This window comes from Chenopodium album, chromosome 20, assembly GCF_948465745.1.
Source record: "Chenopodium album chromosome 20, dcCheAlbu1.1, whole genome shotgun sequence".
In the NCBI taxonomy this organism is placed as follows: Eukaryota; Viridiplantae; Streptophyta; class Magnoliopsida; order Caryophyllales; family Amaranthaceae; genus Chenopodium; species Chenopodium album.
Window position 1 is genome coordinate 16,723,794 of NC_137853.1, and position 16,655 is coordinate 16,740,448.

General features: G+C 35.0%; 1 protein-coding gene across 2 annotated transcripts; it reads left to right on the forward strand.

Moving 5' to 3' along the window:
• Nucleotides 1-5,266: 5,266 nt before the first annotated feature.
• Nucleotides 5,267-15,659, forward strand: LOC145597706 (transcription factor MYB3R-3-like). 2 transcript variants are annotated; one of them, XM_081653941.1, is made up of 9 exons: nt 5,267-5,476; nt 5,887-6,052; nt 6,823-6,874; nt 7,093-7,150; nt 8,296-8,390; nt 8,583-8,686; nt 10,190-10,318; nt 13,337-14,405; nt 15,114-15,659. In XM_081653941.1, exons 2-8 carry the CDS (start codon nt 5,895-5,897, stop codon nt 14,397-14,399), a joined length of 1,659 nt encoding a protein of 552 aa, XP_081510067.1. In that variant the 5' UTR covers nt 5,267-5,476; nt 5,887-5,894; the 3' UTR covers nt 14,400-14,405; nt 15,114-15,659. The 2 variants fall into 2 exon arrangements, with proteins under 2 accessions (XP_081510067.1, XP_081510066.1); XM_081653940.1 differs by having other exon boundaries at nt 5,305-5,476; nt 5,839-6,052.
• The last annotated feature ends 996 nt before the right edge of the window (nt 15,660-16,655 follow it).

Below are 16,655 nucleotides of genomic sequence, written 5' to 3' on the forward strand. Positions count from 1 at the left end.
GCACTCAGCTCGGCCCAACCTTCTCCCTTTTCCACTGACAAGGATTCCCTTGCAATGCTTATCTTTGTCCTTGCCTCCTCAGAAGTAATGGAGGCATTCTCAGAAGATGACGAGGACGACTCGTCATCTAAACTCTCCTCAAAGCTGGGGGGACTGCCGACTGGTGCTGGCAGGGTCATCCCTCAATCTCTCTTCCGACGCCTGTTCAGAAGGCTCGAAAACCTGACTGATTTTTTGCCTCCCAAAGAATTCTATCACTGGGAGTACTACTGGAAGTGGACGAATGGCAGTATGTGGGGGTTGGAGGAAGGTTAGAAGGGCTTGGAGGGTTTTCAAACACCTCATCAGCAGGCGCCCGTACAGAGCCGTCTGAATAAACAATCGACCTGTCTGAATGGTATGTACCATCCAAATTATATTTTCTCGCGGTTCTCTTTGTCTGGCCATAGTGTCCTGCACAGACACGAAAACGGTTGGATTCGGGGAAGTTCGCAAAGTAGGATCGTTGGCCAAGCAGTCAGCACCGCTAGTTCTAGATTCAGCCGTCCCCACCGGCTGATCACTATCCTATGCCGTGCCGCGTGCGTTTGGAAAACCATTCTTCAAAAATACAAAGAAAAAATGTAAAGTAAAAGAAAAGAACAGGCGGTTACCTTAGGAGAAGGTACTAGGAGACGCTTGGTTTGCTGGAAAAAGATGGACAGTAAGCCGAGTGTCGGATGCTTGAAAAGTCAAGTCTTTGAAAGTCTTTGAAAGTCAGAACTCCAGGGATTCTCCAAAGATTCGCAAAGGTGTGAATCTAAGGAGGGGGTCAAACCATCCTATTTATAGGGGGATAAAACCCTAATTTTTCCCTCCACAGTGAAATTTGAATCCGACCAGCCGAATGCGACACGTGGCAAGCGTGTGTCCCCTATGAGGGGCAAATGATTTGGGTACTTTTACCCTAACAGCTGGCCCAATCCGAGCCAACCACGTGTCACTGGAAGGGGCGCCACCTTGGACCTTCCAGATGGTGACACATGGCAGGCAGATATGGTCCCCTGGGAATGGCGGCTTTCAAGGCCCAAATCCCAAAGGGCCCTGCAAAAACGGCGTGCCCTTCCCTAAGGCACAAAACCTTAGGAAGGGCACACATTCCTAGGATCCTATAAATAGGGAACATTCCCCTCATTTATGGGGGAGAATCTGATCTTTTCAGAACCTTTATGACATAACATTGATTGATAATCAATTATTGTCTCATCTGTCACTTTCAAGAGACAGAACACCTGATCTTGGAATCCAAGCAAAATCTGATCTTTTCAGAACCTTTATGACATAACATTGATTGATAATCAATCATTGTCTGATCTGTCACTTTCAAGAGACAGAACACCTTATCTTGGAATCCAAGCAGATAACCTATCTTTCCGCACGTTTTCTATCCGAATCCGTACTAACTTAATCTTCGGAGGCAAACCACCGACCATTCGGTGCTTCGTTGTTTTGCAGGTACAAGCCAGGCGCGTCTTGCTGAATCCAGTCTTAGTGTTGCAACTCTCCCAAGGGACGCAAAAAACCCCGAAACAGCAGGGGATGCCACTGCCGGCTGCTGCCAGCGCTAGTGGTCGCCGCTGCAGCCGGTTGGGTGGCTGGTGGTCGGCGGCCCACTGGCTGGTGGTGATTGCCGGTGGTGGTGGTGGTCCGAAACAAAAGGGGAGGGGGGAGAAAGAAAAAAAAAAGAAAGAAGAAAAATAAGGAGAAAAGGGAGAGAAGTTTACCTTGGGTTTTCTCCACTCTGGGCAAAGTTGATTTGCCTCATAAGAGGGATATTTATACCCCGTCTCTACCAACCCTTTGTAGGAGTTTATAGGTACTACGCAGCGAAAATAATATGAATCAGATTCAATAAAGTACCTAATCCCAAGAATCGCATGCATAACACACAAGACACATAATCATACCTTTGAAGCGTGAATTCCACGAAGCTATTCGACAGGCAAATCAGGGAGAGAATAGAGCCCCAAGTGTTGCTCCTCTACTAAGTCCACGAGATTCGAACGAGCCGTCCACCAATACTAGATTGGTCGAGTGATTGAGGAAAACCGCGATCACCACCTTTTCGGACAACCGACCACTGCACGAACCACCACCACCACGAGACACCACCATGCGCCGGGGAGGAGGAGAGAGCCGTGTGAGAGAGGACTTTGAGAGGGGTTGGGTTTCGTGTTTTCTAATTCGGGTTTGATCAAAAGATCAGTAGATTGCTTACATGCAAACCTAGGCACCTAGTCTATTTATAATCTCATTATAATTAGACTAGTGCACGAAGCCCAAAACTCTCTAATCCAATCCATATGGTCGGCCACCTAGAGTGATGAGGCCCATGATGGGCCTCGTCCTCTAATGCTCGATCTAGCCCCTTTGTGTGACCTTATAGGATCCGTTCAATTGGCCTTTGGCCTATTTTACTAGTCCAAAGATCGTAAGTACCTCTAGCTATGGAAAAACGACGACCCAAATGTCCAGACTTAATTATCTCCATAATTTGATCCAATTATATATCTAGTAATTGCACATGACGAAGATATAACTCATTCACCCTTTTTTCCTAAACTTTCCCCTTTTAGTTTTTCCTAATCTCTTCCCTAATAAAACTTGTTAAATCAAATTAAACTTTCTTAAAATAAAACCCCAACTTTCATAAATAAAATAATTAAATAAACTTTCCTTTTATAAAAATATTAATTAAAATACCATAATTAAAATATTACAATTAAATAAATACTTTATTAAATAAATATTATAAATAAAATACGTATAAAAATACGGGGTATTACACGCATTGTGACATAGGGCCTGTTCACATTTACTGAACTGAACTTAACTTAACTGAACTAAGCTAAAATGAATATTTTATGAGAGAGTGAAATTAGGAGCTGAACTGAACTGAACTGAACTAAACTAAAAGTATGTAAATGTGAACAGGCCCATAGGCACACATACTTTGAAGAGTGCCACGTGGCACCGTTCCTTTAAAAATAACGCCTTTTTATATATAGTATAGAAGATAAATTAGAAATGATATCCAATTAAATAACGTAAAGTTTCTAAAGATAAGGGTCAACTAAATAAAATGTTGAGGAATGTTGCGAAAAAAAATATCCAATTAAGTAACTTAAAATTATTCATAGTATTAATATTTAAGTTATTCCAAAACATTTGAAGACAATTTTTTTTTAAAATTGATGTTATTAACTATAGAGGTGTCAATTCGAGAGTTCAGATTAGATTCAGGGCTTTCGGGCTGATTTCGGATCGAGTTCGGTCAGTGTGATGTTAACACCTCTAATTAAATACTTTACATTATTGTGCATGCCACGAGACCTAACCTAATACTAGACTTAAACCATGTTTTTTTTAGGTTCAAAGCAAAGAAAAACAGAGCTGGTATTAACAAAGCGAAGTGAGCAGAGCAGTACCAATAGAGCAGAACAGATTATTTTCTAAGTAGAGCGGGACTTTGATCACAACTGATCACAACAACGAAAAAGAGGTACATGAAGATAATTTTTAAACCAAACGTTCTACAAAAATCCACGAACACCACAATTCTTTATTTAATCAAACGATAATAATAGAAAGTGAGGGGATATCTAAGTAGTTAGAACTTCCCTCCCGATTCCAGGAGATTATGGGATCGATTCCCACCCGTCCGTGTGACTCTCTAAACACCCAAAAAAAATCTATAAATAAACTAAAGGAATAACCGCTGACATCCACGTGGCAGCTTTATAAGAAAGATTTTCCCGCCTAAATAAAAATCTGGCGTCATTATATTTTGTTTCAAATTTCAAATTTAATTTTTCCTCCTTTCAATTTATCTAGCTATACTCTTTAATTTATTTGTTTTTCTTCTATCATCAACCATTGGTATCTAATATATCTTTTCCCTTATGCTTCATCGAACAAAATACTTTGATGTATAAATTTTTTTTATTTTCCTTTATATATTACAAGTTTAAAATCATTTTTTTATTTGCTTAATTAAAATCGTATATTAAAAAACTCACTTTTATGTCTATGCTTAAATTTTTATATTCGATTTGTTCTTCTTCAAAATTAATTTTATAAAATTAGCATTTACAATTAATGATTATATCTCAATAATTTTTTTGATACGTAAGCATACATAAACTATATACTTTATATTTTAAAGAAATCCGTGCATCGCACGAAACTAATCATATATATATATATATATATATATATATATATATATATATATAAAGGGGAGTTTTTTCCCAAGATTTTAGAGCGCCACGTAGGATTTTTATTTTTAAAGAATTATTAGAGCGCCACATAGGATTAATATTTTTAAAACGCTACAATAGGATTATGCCACCTAATATAAGATTAGTTAACGTGCCACGTAGGATTATAAATTATAGTTTATCCAATAAATAATTCAAGTGCCACATAAGCATAATTGACCAATGAGATTTTAATGTTTACATCAATTAAATATGAAATAGATCAGGAATTTTATCTAATATTTTAAAATAAATACGGAGAAAATGATATATTACGTACAACTAATAAAATAACAATTGTAATCATATAAATATTAAAAATTATTTTTTTTAAAAAAATAGATCGACCCGTGCATCGAACGGGCTTCATAGAGCCACGTAGCATTTAATTTTCTTAGAGCGCCACGTAGGATTATAAATTTTTGTTGTAGCCAATCAAATAAGAGATTATTAATTTCTTTTATAATTAAATAATTCAAATGTCACACAAGCAAAATTAACGAATGAAATTTTTAAGTTTAAACTAATTTAATATTAGGAATTTTATCCAAATATATAACAAATTTTAGCACATTAATACAAAAAAAAAAAAAAAATTCAAATAAAACGTGCATCGCACGGGATTCATCTAGTCTAGTAATACCATGGAGTACATCCCCCGTTGCATAAGCTTTGATTCAAAAGATTCCTTTGATCACCAATAATTACACCCAACCCTCTACACAATCTAAAACCACCCACTTTCACAATCTAATCCAACGGTCACAAAACGCCCGGGAAAGCATCATAAACTAACGACTAGTCTTTCCCCTCAACCCAAAACTGTGCCGTTTAAGGCTCAAACTGTTTTATTTATTTGATATAAAAACCGTTAACTTTAACGTCCGTTAAATTATAGGGTTTTCGAAAACTTAAATACAACTCACAAATCTCTTTCTAACGGCACCAAACGGCAACGTCGGTGATCTTATATTCGTTATATTTCTCTCATTTGCTTATTTTTTTTTAATTTTTTTAATTAAATTGGTTTTTTTACGTCTTTCTGAAAAGCCCTTCTCTTTCTCTCTCTACATTCAACGGGCAAACCGCTCTCTTTCTCTCTCTAGAATCTGCTGTTGTTGTTTCCAACGGCAACCTAATTTTTCCTTTTTTTGCAATGATTCCCGCCAGTTTTTAAGGTTTGTTTTTATTAATTTGATTTTGAATTATACGTTTTTTGCTTTACAATTTTGATAATTTTCTTCTATTTTTTTCTTGAATTTGATTTTATGATTGGAAATTATTAAGTTGTGTGATTGATGTATCTTTTCGTTTTCTTCTGATGAAATTTGTGAATTTCTTGTTAATTTTTGCTTGGTTTATTGTATTGATCTGATAATTGAAGGTAAGATCCGTGTTTTGGTTATGCTGATTATGTATAGTTAGTTGAGATTCGTAGAAATTTGATATTAGGGTTTATGATTTTGATTCGGTGATTTATTTTTGGATTTTTGCTGATTTCATGTGTTTTAATGAGTGTATTTGATTTTTTGGCAATTAGGTTGGTGATTGTGATTAGGATGTGTGATTTAGTGAATTGTATTATTAGAGTTGGAGATGGCAGAAGGTGATTTGAAAGCGGAGGAGTGTTGTTTGGAGAATAAACAATCAGCTGCTGCTTCGAGTTCGTCAATTTCCGAGGAAGAAGGTAGTGCTAGTGTTAGTCTCAAGTCTTCGGGCGTTAGTAGCCCGGTTGCCACTTCGCCTTCTCATAGGTATCAGAAGCTCAACTCTCTCTACTTTCGTGTTTTGTTGACATAATCTTTATGAATTCATATGTTTGTGTGGTGCCCTATATGCCTAGAGCAATCTGATTCTTTTATTGTCAAATATTGTACTGTTATACCCAAGGTATTTGAGTGAAATTGTGATGCTTTTTGGTAATCTTGTTCGGTGACAACTTCAAATGAGGTAGAACTTAGTAAATTACAATGTACAATGTTAAGATGTATGCTATCGTGGAGTGGTGGGATGGGAGATGCTGAGCTTTATGCTTACTATTGTAGAACTTATAAAAAGTTGATATGTTGAACATTCATATATTGAGACGAGTTTAACGAGTTTCTACATGACTATACTTTTCCTTCCGTCTAAATTATAAACGATAGTTAAAGTGAACTTTGTTAATGGTGCCAAATTTCAAACTGTAGCCATTATATTATAACATAGAGAGTAACTCTTTTTATAGTGGAGTTGTGACAATGGCTGATATGTAAAGAGAATATTGCTCGAGTGTAGTGCTCTCTTTTATCATTTCACATTTTAATTGCCCAGGTTCTGTTAAAGAATTGTCTTCAAATCATACTTTATGAAACAAGGGATTAAATTTCATAGTCTGGAGTGTGTAAGCAGTATGCTTTAGTGTATGTTCCCATTCTAATGCTTCTTATCATTTCACATTTGAGCACTATCTCTATCTACGCACAGTGACTTCTCACTGATGTTTAATATGTAGTCTGATTTGTCAGCAAATTTTTCTTTGTAGGAGGACTACAGGACCAATTAGGCGAGCAAAGGGTGGTTGGACACCAGAAGAGGTTAGTATTGATGATAATATTTCAACAAAACAATGGAATGTGTGTGTGTGTGTTTTTTTTTTCCTTTTTTTTGAAGCTTAAAACATGTGGGTATATACAAATATGACACTTTGGCAAACTCTTCATTTCCCACCAGATTTTTTCTGGATTCTGTATTGTCATTGTGTCTATTTCTTGCACTTTATTTGCTGTCTAACAAAGGAAAGCGCTATATGCAGGATGAAACACTACGAAACGCAGTTGCCACTTTCAAAGGAAAGAGTTGGAAAAAAATAGGTTTGTTTCCTTGCATGTTTTACAGTGATAATTTACACCAATTTTACATATGATTTTCTCCTTCAGTCCTTCACTACTTTACTGAAATTGGGGCTCTTTGTTTGGAAGCATAAATGGTATGAGTTCGAATTATAGCAAACCTATACTTAGTGTTTGGTTGAATTTTTGTAAAATTGATGCTTATGCAGTCCATGCCAAAGTAAAAGAGCTCAATTGGCATTGGGTTGCCATTATGCCATATTAGTGCAAGAAGGTTGGTCTTACTCATTTCCTGTCGTATGAAATGAGGAAAAATAACTCAATGGGAAAGAATCTATTTTCTGCCTCATGTGATACTAACCACCATCTCACCCTAATGTTGTCCACACCCCACCTTAGAACGTAAATAGAAGTTTCATAGTATAATTGAACCACACAATATAATGGAAATTTTCCAATTTCATAGTTCACATCATGATTGCACAATGCAATAGAAAACCTGCCAATGCGACATTACCAGTTTGAGGTTTAGAATTTTATTATATGCCAAGGTGCTCCTTTGAGATGGATCCAATTTCATAGTTCACATCATGATTGCACAATGCAATAGAAAACCTGACAATGCGACATTACCAGTTTGAGATTTAGAATTTTATTATATGCCAAGGTGCTCCTTTGAGATGGATGAGCGTTGGGTTGATGTTGAGAATGTGAGGGGGGCTTGGGCTTCTTGTTTACTTGTGTCACACATCATCATTTCCTTGTTTATACTAAAGAATGAGCAAATCTTTGCCAATGTGGAGAATTTCCAAGGTTAAACAAAATATCGTTGTTCTCTTTTTTTAACTTTAAATTGCATTTGAATTGTAAAATTAAACTCTTTCCTTATATGTTGTTTGTATTGTATATAGATTTTCATTATCTTCAGGCATAAAAGTAAGGAAAGCATGGCCAAGCAATTAAGAGTCTTTTTATGCACCAAGAAATTAGTAATGCTGATAATTTCTCAATTGTCCATTTTAATTGCATAAGACTATAGAATTGCTTATCCAATTAGTCTTCAGTTTTGACGTGTATATCTTAATGGATGAAATTAGTCAGATAATGGAAGTTTATGTAGAAGTAATGCATTTCACTGATACATGCTACAATATTTAAATATGCAGCCGAGTTCTTCCCAGATAGATCAGAAGTACAATGTCTGCACAGATGGCAGAAAGTTCTTAATCCTGAGCTTGTTAAAGGACCATGGACTCAAGAGGTCAGATGCCACCTTATCATGTGTTTTTTTTTTTTTTTTTTTTTTTTTTTTTTTTTTTTTTTTGTTAATGTTTGTTGAGGTTCTTATAAGTATTGTAATTGTATTGCCCTTTTAAATTGTAGGAGGATAAAATAACTTTTAAAACGTTTGTTGGGGTTCTTATAAGTATTGCTTTATCCTTTATAATTGCAGGAGGATGAAATAATTATTGAGTTAGTGGCGAGATATGGCCCAACAAAGTGGTCTGTGATTGCTAAGTCTTTACCAGGGCGTATTGGAAAGCAATGTCGAGAACGGTAAGCTTACAAACAAATTATACTATTTTGGTTTCAAGATCCATTAGATCAACCTGTTAATGCCCATTTTGCTGGATTGCCCAAAAGTTTCCAAATGCTAATAGAAGAAATCTAGGCAAACATTACTAGAATGTATCTGTAAAATGCAAAGGATATACTTTACGGGAAAATACAACATAGAATGTCTGTGATTGCTAAGTCTTTACCAGGGCGTATTGGAAAGCAATGTCGAGAACGGTAAGCTTACAAACAAATTATACTATTTTGGTTTCAAGATCCATTAGATCAACCTGTTAATGCCCATTTTGCTGGATTGCCCAAAAGTTTCCAAATGCTAATAGAAGAAATCTAGGCAAACATTACTAGAATGTATCTGTAAAATGCAAAGGATATACTTTACGGGAAAATACAACATAGAAAGACGGCTACTTCTTTGTTAATGAAAACTAAAAGAGTTATCGGAAAAGTTTGAAAAAGGTAATTATGAGTTTTTTAAATCAATCAATCAAAGCCTTAATCTTAGAAGTGGAAAAATAAAATAAAATAAGGTGTTATTGGGAAAGTTTAATTGATGTTATTGTTTAATTTTATCACAAAAGCAATTAAAATATTTGTGGCCAAGTTAATATGTTTCTTTAAAAATCTATATAAGCTAGCTTAAAGAGTCGAGAGCCCATAAATATATATAGGTCTTACACAAGCCCATATAAAGCCTGAAATTCGAATCTCTTGTGTTAAGATCATAACAATTCACAACTTTCTAGATTTCATAGCTAATACCATAGGTTGTTGGCTTTAGAAGTTTATTCCCTTGAGTGTGCCCAATTATTAGGACTTATGGTTTTAGATGGAGATTTGAGTTGTGGCTGTCAATTGTTATTTTAACATAAAAGTAGATTTGATGAGAGAAGTAGTGTATTATTTTTAATTGAATAAAAGTGTGACCCTAAGCTCTAGTGGTGGGAAGAGATAAGTATTCCCTCCGTCCCATTTTAGTTGTCATATATAGGGAGTATAAAAAATAAATTAGGGAACGCTTATTGTGATGCTTTTCATTTTAAGATGCTTTTGACCAATAAGAATTGAGTTAGTGGCACCTAAATGTTGTTATTTTTTTGAAACTTAACAACTACTTTTGAACTTCTAATATTTAATAGATACGGACGAAAATGGAATATTTGACTCTCGTTGGTTATGCTCATGAGGGCTCAAATAGACGTATATATAAAGTTATAAACTTCACATAAGCTTGGAATTCAAGTCTCTTGTGGTGGGATGGTAATTTCGCAACATCAAACGAAATCATAGATAGGAGCATGGCCTTGGACTTAGGAAGTCAATATATTAGTCACATGTTAATTTGACACCGTCAGACCGATGTAATCTCTTTCATCCTTGAAGTTGGGTTTAGGGCATTGGTTTTCTCAAGAGTCATATATCACTTTTCTGTGGTTGTCCTTTCCCCTCTCATAGTCAGTGAACTGATGTTTTATTTATTCCTAGGTGGCACAATCATTTGAATCCAGATATAAAGAAGGATGCTTGGACATTGGATGAAGAACTAGCTCTTATGAATGCACATCGTATATACGGGAACAAATGGGCAGAAATAGCCAAGTTTTTACCTGGAAGGTGAGTAAAGTTTTTTGCTTTCTTTAAAGGTAACATTATATACATAACTTTGAGTGTTTATTGAGTAATTGGAATGGTTATATATGAACTTCTGAGATACTTATGTTGCAATATGGGTCATTTTAGTCTTTTGATGTCTTTTTCACTTGTATTCATTCTATTATGACAAAAATTTGAGGTCATATTCTGATTTCAATAGCAGATACAACACTAGCCTGAAGTTAAAATAAGTTTGATTTATTCTGACTTATTATATCTTAGTTTAACTATTTCATTTGTTCTTTGATGTTATTGGTTTTTACTAGTTAAAACTGAGTTTTACAGAAATTTATATATTATTGTTGAACTTAACTTATTTTACTGAACTTGTCTTATTTTACTGAACTTCTCTTATTTTACTGGAATCATCTTCTTTTTGGTTAACTTATTGTTACTAAATATTACTTCCTCCATTCCCCTAATATTGCAACAATTACCAATTTATGGAGTCTCACAAATATTGCAACATTACCATATTTGTACATACTTTCTCTCTATCTCTCTCCTCATCACATAGGTCCCTATCTTTATTTTTCTCTATATCTTTCCTCATCTTAAATTCCATTTTCCATGTCTTCCCCCCTTGTTGTAATTTTAGTGGAATGGAGGAAGTATATTTTTAAATTGAAGGGGGTCTTACTTAGAAATGGAGGGAAATTTTTTCCGGAGAAATAGTACTTCAAGAAAGGGATCCAACCAATGGGCAGGGATATCTTTGATTATGGCTGAGTTTTCGATAACATTTATCACATATGATTATTGCCAAATCTTGTATCATGGAATACTATTTTATTTGCCACCTTTTAGCCAAGGTTAACAAAAATATTTCCAACTAAGGGCTATGGACATTGGACAATATTAATTGCAATTATGAGAGTTGCATGTCGTAGTTGGTCCAATTATCTAGTTCGGCTTAACCATGTGTAATCTATAAGTTTGGATTCTTATTGTTTAATGATGCATAGTTGGAATTGCATATTAACATTGGTTGACATGAGAAGCTTGTTAAAGAGAATAGTTGATGGCTTTATTTGGAACATGAGGGAACTAGATAATTGGCTGCGAGCTGGCTTGATATGGAAGCACATTGATAGATTAAAAACCTTTTATTGTTGAATCATGCATAGTTGGAATTATTCATATTAATATTGGTTGACATGAGAAGCTTGTTAAAGAGAATATTTGATGGCTTTATTTGGAACATGAGGGAACTAGATAATTGGTTGCGAGCTGGCTTGATATGGAAGCACATTGATAGAATAAAAATCTTAACCTTCCTGGTCTATATGGGCTGCTTACTCAAGAAAAAAATCTGTCTACTTTATAGTTTGCCTCCTCTTTAACCACTAGCTTAGGGAAATTGCATGGTTATAGACTTATAGGTGTGACTCGATAAAATTCTGTCTACTTTACTATTCGCCCCTCTCTCTAACCACAGGTTATGGAAACAAGCATGGCTTTTAACTTTTTCTAGTGACTGCTGGTATGAGTCAGACATTGCCACCACAGGTTATAGATATAAGCATGGCTTTTTAATCTTTCGGGTGACTGGTGGTATGAGTCAGACATTGTCAACCTATAATTGCAGATTTAAGGTGCTAACCAGACTCTAATTGGACGTCTCTAGGGATTTAACCATAGGCCTAGGTTGGAAATATGTCTTTAGAACTCAAGAATACAGAGGTACGATCTTATAGAGTTCTAAAGACATATTTCCAACCTAGGCCTATGGGATTTAACCATAGGCCTAGGTTGGAAATATGTCTTATATGTTAATGAGTTAGAGGTTGAGAGAGTAAAAGGGAGATGATTCTTTGTATTGGACACACTTTCTCCAGATGATATCTTTGCTTTATCTTAAACCTTAACGGCCCATTTGGTTATTGATAATAAATGGTGATAATGTTAATGATTTTATAAGCAGCTTTGTGAAGAAGATTTCGTGGTCCCTCCTCAAATACCTTATTTTTATTATTTTTACATTTTTTTATCATCATCCATTACCATTTTATAGCTGGTAAGTTAAATTTGTAAACATTTTGTTGGTGGAGTTCTATTGACTTGTTTATGACCATAGATTTTCTTTAATGTTAGAAATGGAATATTGCAGCTCCTTGAATATTTTCGAATTTCGAGCAGTAGAGATTGTTACGGATAGCATCAACTTGCCATTGTAAATACTTAGAAGCACATAGAGTTCAGATCCAATGCATATGGTTCAGCTCTCTCATTGCCACCCTGTGATGCCATTGTAAATACTTAGAAGCACAGAGTTCAGATCCAATGCATATGGTTCAGCTCTCTCATTGCCACCCTGTGATGCCTATACATGTTAAAGGGAAATGTGCTTGATAGTGGAAGTACTGCCAGTGAATCCCAGATATTGACAAAAACTGTCACCAGAAATTTTGTTTTGTTTTACCTTCAACAATTCAGCCTCTGACAAGGACCCCCTGTGTTAAAAAACACGGCTGAACCATGGTTTTTGGACATTGATCAATTAGCCATTAAGCCCTGACAAAGTACAAGGAGACTTGGCTGCACCCTCTTCCCCCTACAGAGATTGTTGCTCAGTCTACTTCAGACTAATACAATATGTTAATGTATAGTGATTATCATTGGACATAACTTGTCAATCCTGAGAATGATCTCACAATGATGTGGCTCAGTCTACATTAAATTAGACTGTAGCCCTGGATATGCTAGACCATGTATGGAAACTTGATTTGCTTTTGCCTTTTTCTTTGCACTTCAAAGTTCAAGGTCTGAAGCTGAAGAAATAGGTGGATTCCTTGACAAAGATTTTACACTTTTTGTTGGTCGACTGAATTGATCTTAAACAGCCTACTCAGAATTATACTGTAGCCTAGGCTGTTATAACTTGTTATCTTTTCTTTTTTGGAATTTTATAAACTGTATTTTCATTTTGACATTTTGAGTTGCCTGTAACATCATATTTCTGCCGTTTCTTTGTTTTAGGACTGATAATGCAATAAAAAATCACTGGAACAGTTCCTTGAAGAAGAAGCTAGATTTTTATTTGGCCACTGGTAAACTCCCACCTGTTGCAAAGAATAATCTCCAAAATAATGCACGGGATATAGAAATACCCACTTCCAATGAGAAATTGATGGTTGGTTCAAATAAGGAATCCGATTCATCTGCTCAGACTTCTTCAGGTGCTACAGACCATGTACCAGAAGACACGAATATCAAGTTGAATATGGCTAGCAATCTTCTAGAAATGGGACCAACCAGCTGTCCTGCTGATGAGACTGCCGACTCCGATGTCGTGGAGCGATCATCTTATATAGACTTCAGCTGTAAAAATATACACTCTTTACCATTACCTTCACTTGATAAATGCAGAAGTGTTGATGTGATTAGTCAAAATGAAGATGGTGCTACTCCTCTTCAGCCTGTAAATCGAACTTATGGGTCACTGTACTATAAACCACCACAGTACGAAACTTGTAGTCCATCAGAATCAAACTTGACCAACAGTTGCACACAATCTGATTGCAGCCCAGCACCACTCACATCACGCGCAGGCTTCTTCACTCCACCTAGTGTGAAGAGCAATGGTGTTTCTGCTCATAGCCCAGAATCTATATTGAAAATTGCAGCTATGACATTTCCTAATACTCCTTCCATAATGAGAAAGAGAAAGGTACAATTTCAAACCCCTCAAACCCAAAAGAATGGAAAATATGATGAAACTTCCTGCAAAGATAGGTGCTTATCTTCAATTGAGCAGCAAAGTGCAATACATCAATCTATGAATCAGGATGGAAGCTTGGTTCCCACTCCTCCATCTCATTCCTCTGTTGTGAATGAATTTTGCAATGGAAAGCCTTTTAATGCATCTCCGCCATATCGGTTAAGAACAAAACGCACAGCTATTATCAAGTCTGTGGAGAAACAGCTGGAATTCACACTGGACAAAGAGAAAGAAGGTGACACTAAATCGTTAGAATTGCAGTTCAGAGGCAACTCTCCTCTGAGGGAAGGCATTACGCATACAAAGATGGGGGTGACCTAGTGTTTGGTAAGTGTTATTTACCAAAGTTTAGTTACCACACAAATTTATGAAAAAAGTTTTGAGCACCTTCTTTTATTTCCATCCTTTCACGATTTTGTGGTCTTACCTGATCAAAGCTCAAATTTATGACAAGCTTGAAGTGTTAAATTTCGACAGGGTTGGTTGTGCAGCTTTTTGAACCCTTAATATTTTTCTTTCCTTTTTTTTTTTCTTGAATAAATATTTTTCTTCCTTTTTTTTTCTTTCTTTCTTTTTTTTTTTTTTTTTTTTTTTTTTTTTTTTTTTTGTGAAGGGATTATGGCTTAGTTTTCTTGAATTCAACTAAGCTATTTCAATTCTTCCAAAAAAAAAAACCTAGGAAGTTAGCTTTTAGTGTTTTTTTGATAGAAATAGCAGAAAAAAGCAAGAGGGGAACAAGAAGATAGAGGGGAGGGGATGGATGGAAGATAATAGTGGCATCACTTGAGAAGATATAATATAATTGGGAGATTTAGAGATGGTGTGGGTGGTTATCATACATCAAGTATTATTAATGATTTGATTGTCCCCAAATCTTTTTGGTGTGGGATAAGTGTGTTCAAAATGCAATTTATTGCATTGATCTTCTGCTCATCGTCGGTTTTTCTGTTATTTGTCTGTTACTGCCTACTGTATATATTATGGTGTAATATTGACGTATAACTTCCTTGAAAATGCTGTTTGCCTACATTTCAGGTATAGAAATTGAAGAGTGCATCATACCCCCATGAGCCATCTCTGAGAAAATTAGGAGATGGTGTTTTGTTAATCACGTCTCGAAGAACAGAGAGGATCAGGCATATCTGAGGGAACTACGCTTCGTAAAAAAGAAGATTTGCACAGGAGTTGTGTACATTACAGCCGATATATCAGCTGACGACAATGGCTCAATTATTTATACCAATAGACATTTCCAAAGCTAAAAGTGACTCAATGTCCATGGAATTTGCTGTTGGTTTGTACCTCATTATTTTGTTGGTGATTTTCGTCGAAGACATTGATCCAAGATGAGAAAGGCTTCCAACAACTTAGGCTGTGTTCGTCCTCACTAACAACAGGCACTTCATACTAACATTTAGGCTGAAAATTTAGATTGAATACGAATTACTATAGAAATAATTGAAAATCGTAATTTATCTTTTTTTTAGAACATTTAATAAATTGTAACGTCAATGTTTATATGGTCAATAATTACCATTATTTCCTCTTTTATAAATAAAAATAAATAGAAAAAAAATCATCATTTACTCATCTTTTTAAATATAAAGTCTTATATGTAGCTGACCACACCGTGTGATCAAACATTATAGAGGTTACTTCGTTATTGCAATAGGGGTTATTTGGTCAGTGTTATAGGGGGGTTACTTCGTTAATATAATAGGGGTTACTCGATCAGTATTACAAGAGTTACTTGATCAGTGTTATAGAAGTTATTTTGTTATTTTTATAAGTGACCACACAATATGGCTAGCCACACACATGATGGACTGAACCTTAAATTAAAATTGGTATTGCTAATTTAGGTTTACCTTGAAATAACAAATTGACAATTGACATCATAATGGAATTTAATGTTTAATAGGAAGAGGTGTAAATAAATTCTAAAAAAATGTTGATGTTATATTAGTGTTTATGTATTGCTTTTCAAGCATCTACTTGTCTAAAACTTTGAAAATAATATTTCAAATTTTGTATGTATAATAATTATATAATGTGTTAATATGAATTTAATAATGTTTCGCATAATTATATAAAGATGATTATTATAAAGAATTTTTACTTTTTATCTATTTTTTACTATTTTTTAAGATGGTCAAGTGGAGTAAATCTCATGCAATGCATGGATGTCAAGTAATAGCATGATTGTTAAAACTGTATGTATAATGACAAAACTAGCCTAGTATTAAGAATTGCACTCCGTACTAATTTTGGGGGTTCATAGCATGTCAACTAAAAGAATTCCTATAGGACTTGGTCTTTTTTTTTTTGGTATTCTTTGTAGTAAAAGTATCCACATACATAGTCCCATTTTCTACTTTTCTTCTACTTTTTCTTAACAAATAGAAACAGTAACCGAGTAAAAATTATGAAAATGGAGGTAGTATTAATCACCAAAAAATATTTACATCAAATATACAAGCTTGTCAAGAGCCAAAAAAAAAGCAACAAAATCCAAAACGAATCATCCTATATTGTTTCTAAGCATTGCCAACTGAAAAAAAATAAAAAGAAAATCTG

Excerpts from the sequence above, each read along its gene's own strand:
- LOC145597706 (XM_081653941.1), top strand. The coding sequence starts at position 5,895 with ATGGCAGAAGGTGATTTGAAAGCGGAGGAGTGTTGTTTGGAGAATAAA. Across the intron at positions 6,875-7,092 it reads GTGGTTGGACACCAGAAGAG|GATGAAACACTACGAAACGC; the intron begins GTTAGTATTGAT and ends CGCTATATGCAG. Across the intron at positions 7,151-8,295 it reads AAAGAGTTGGAAAAAAATAG|CCGAGTTCTTCCCAGATAGA; the intron begins GTTTGTTTCCTT and ends TTAAATATGCAG.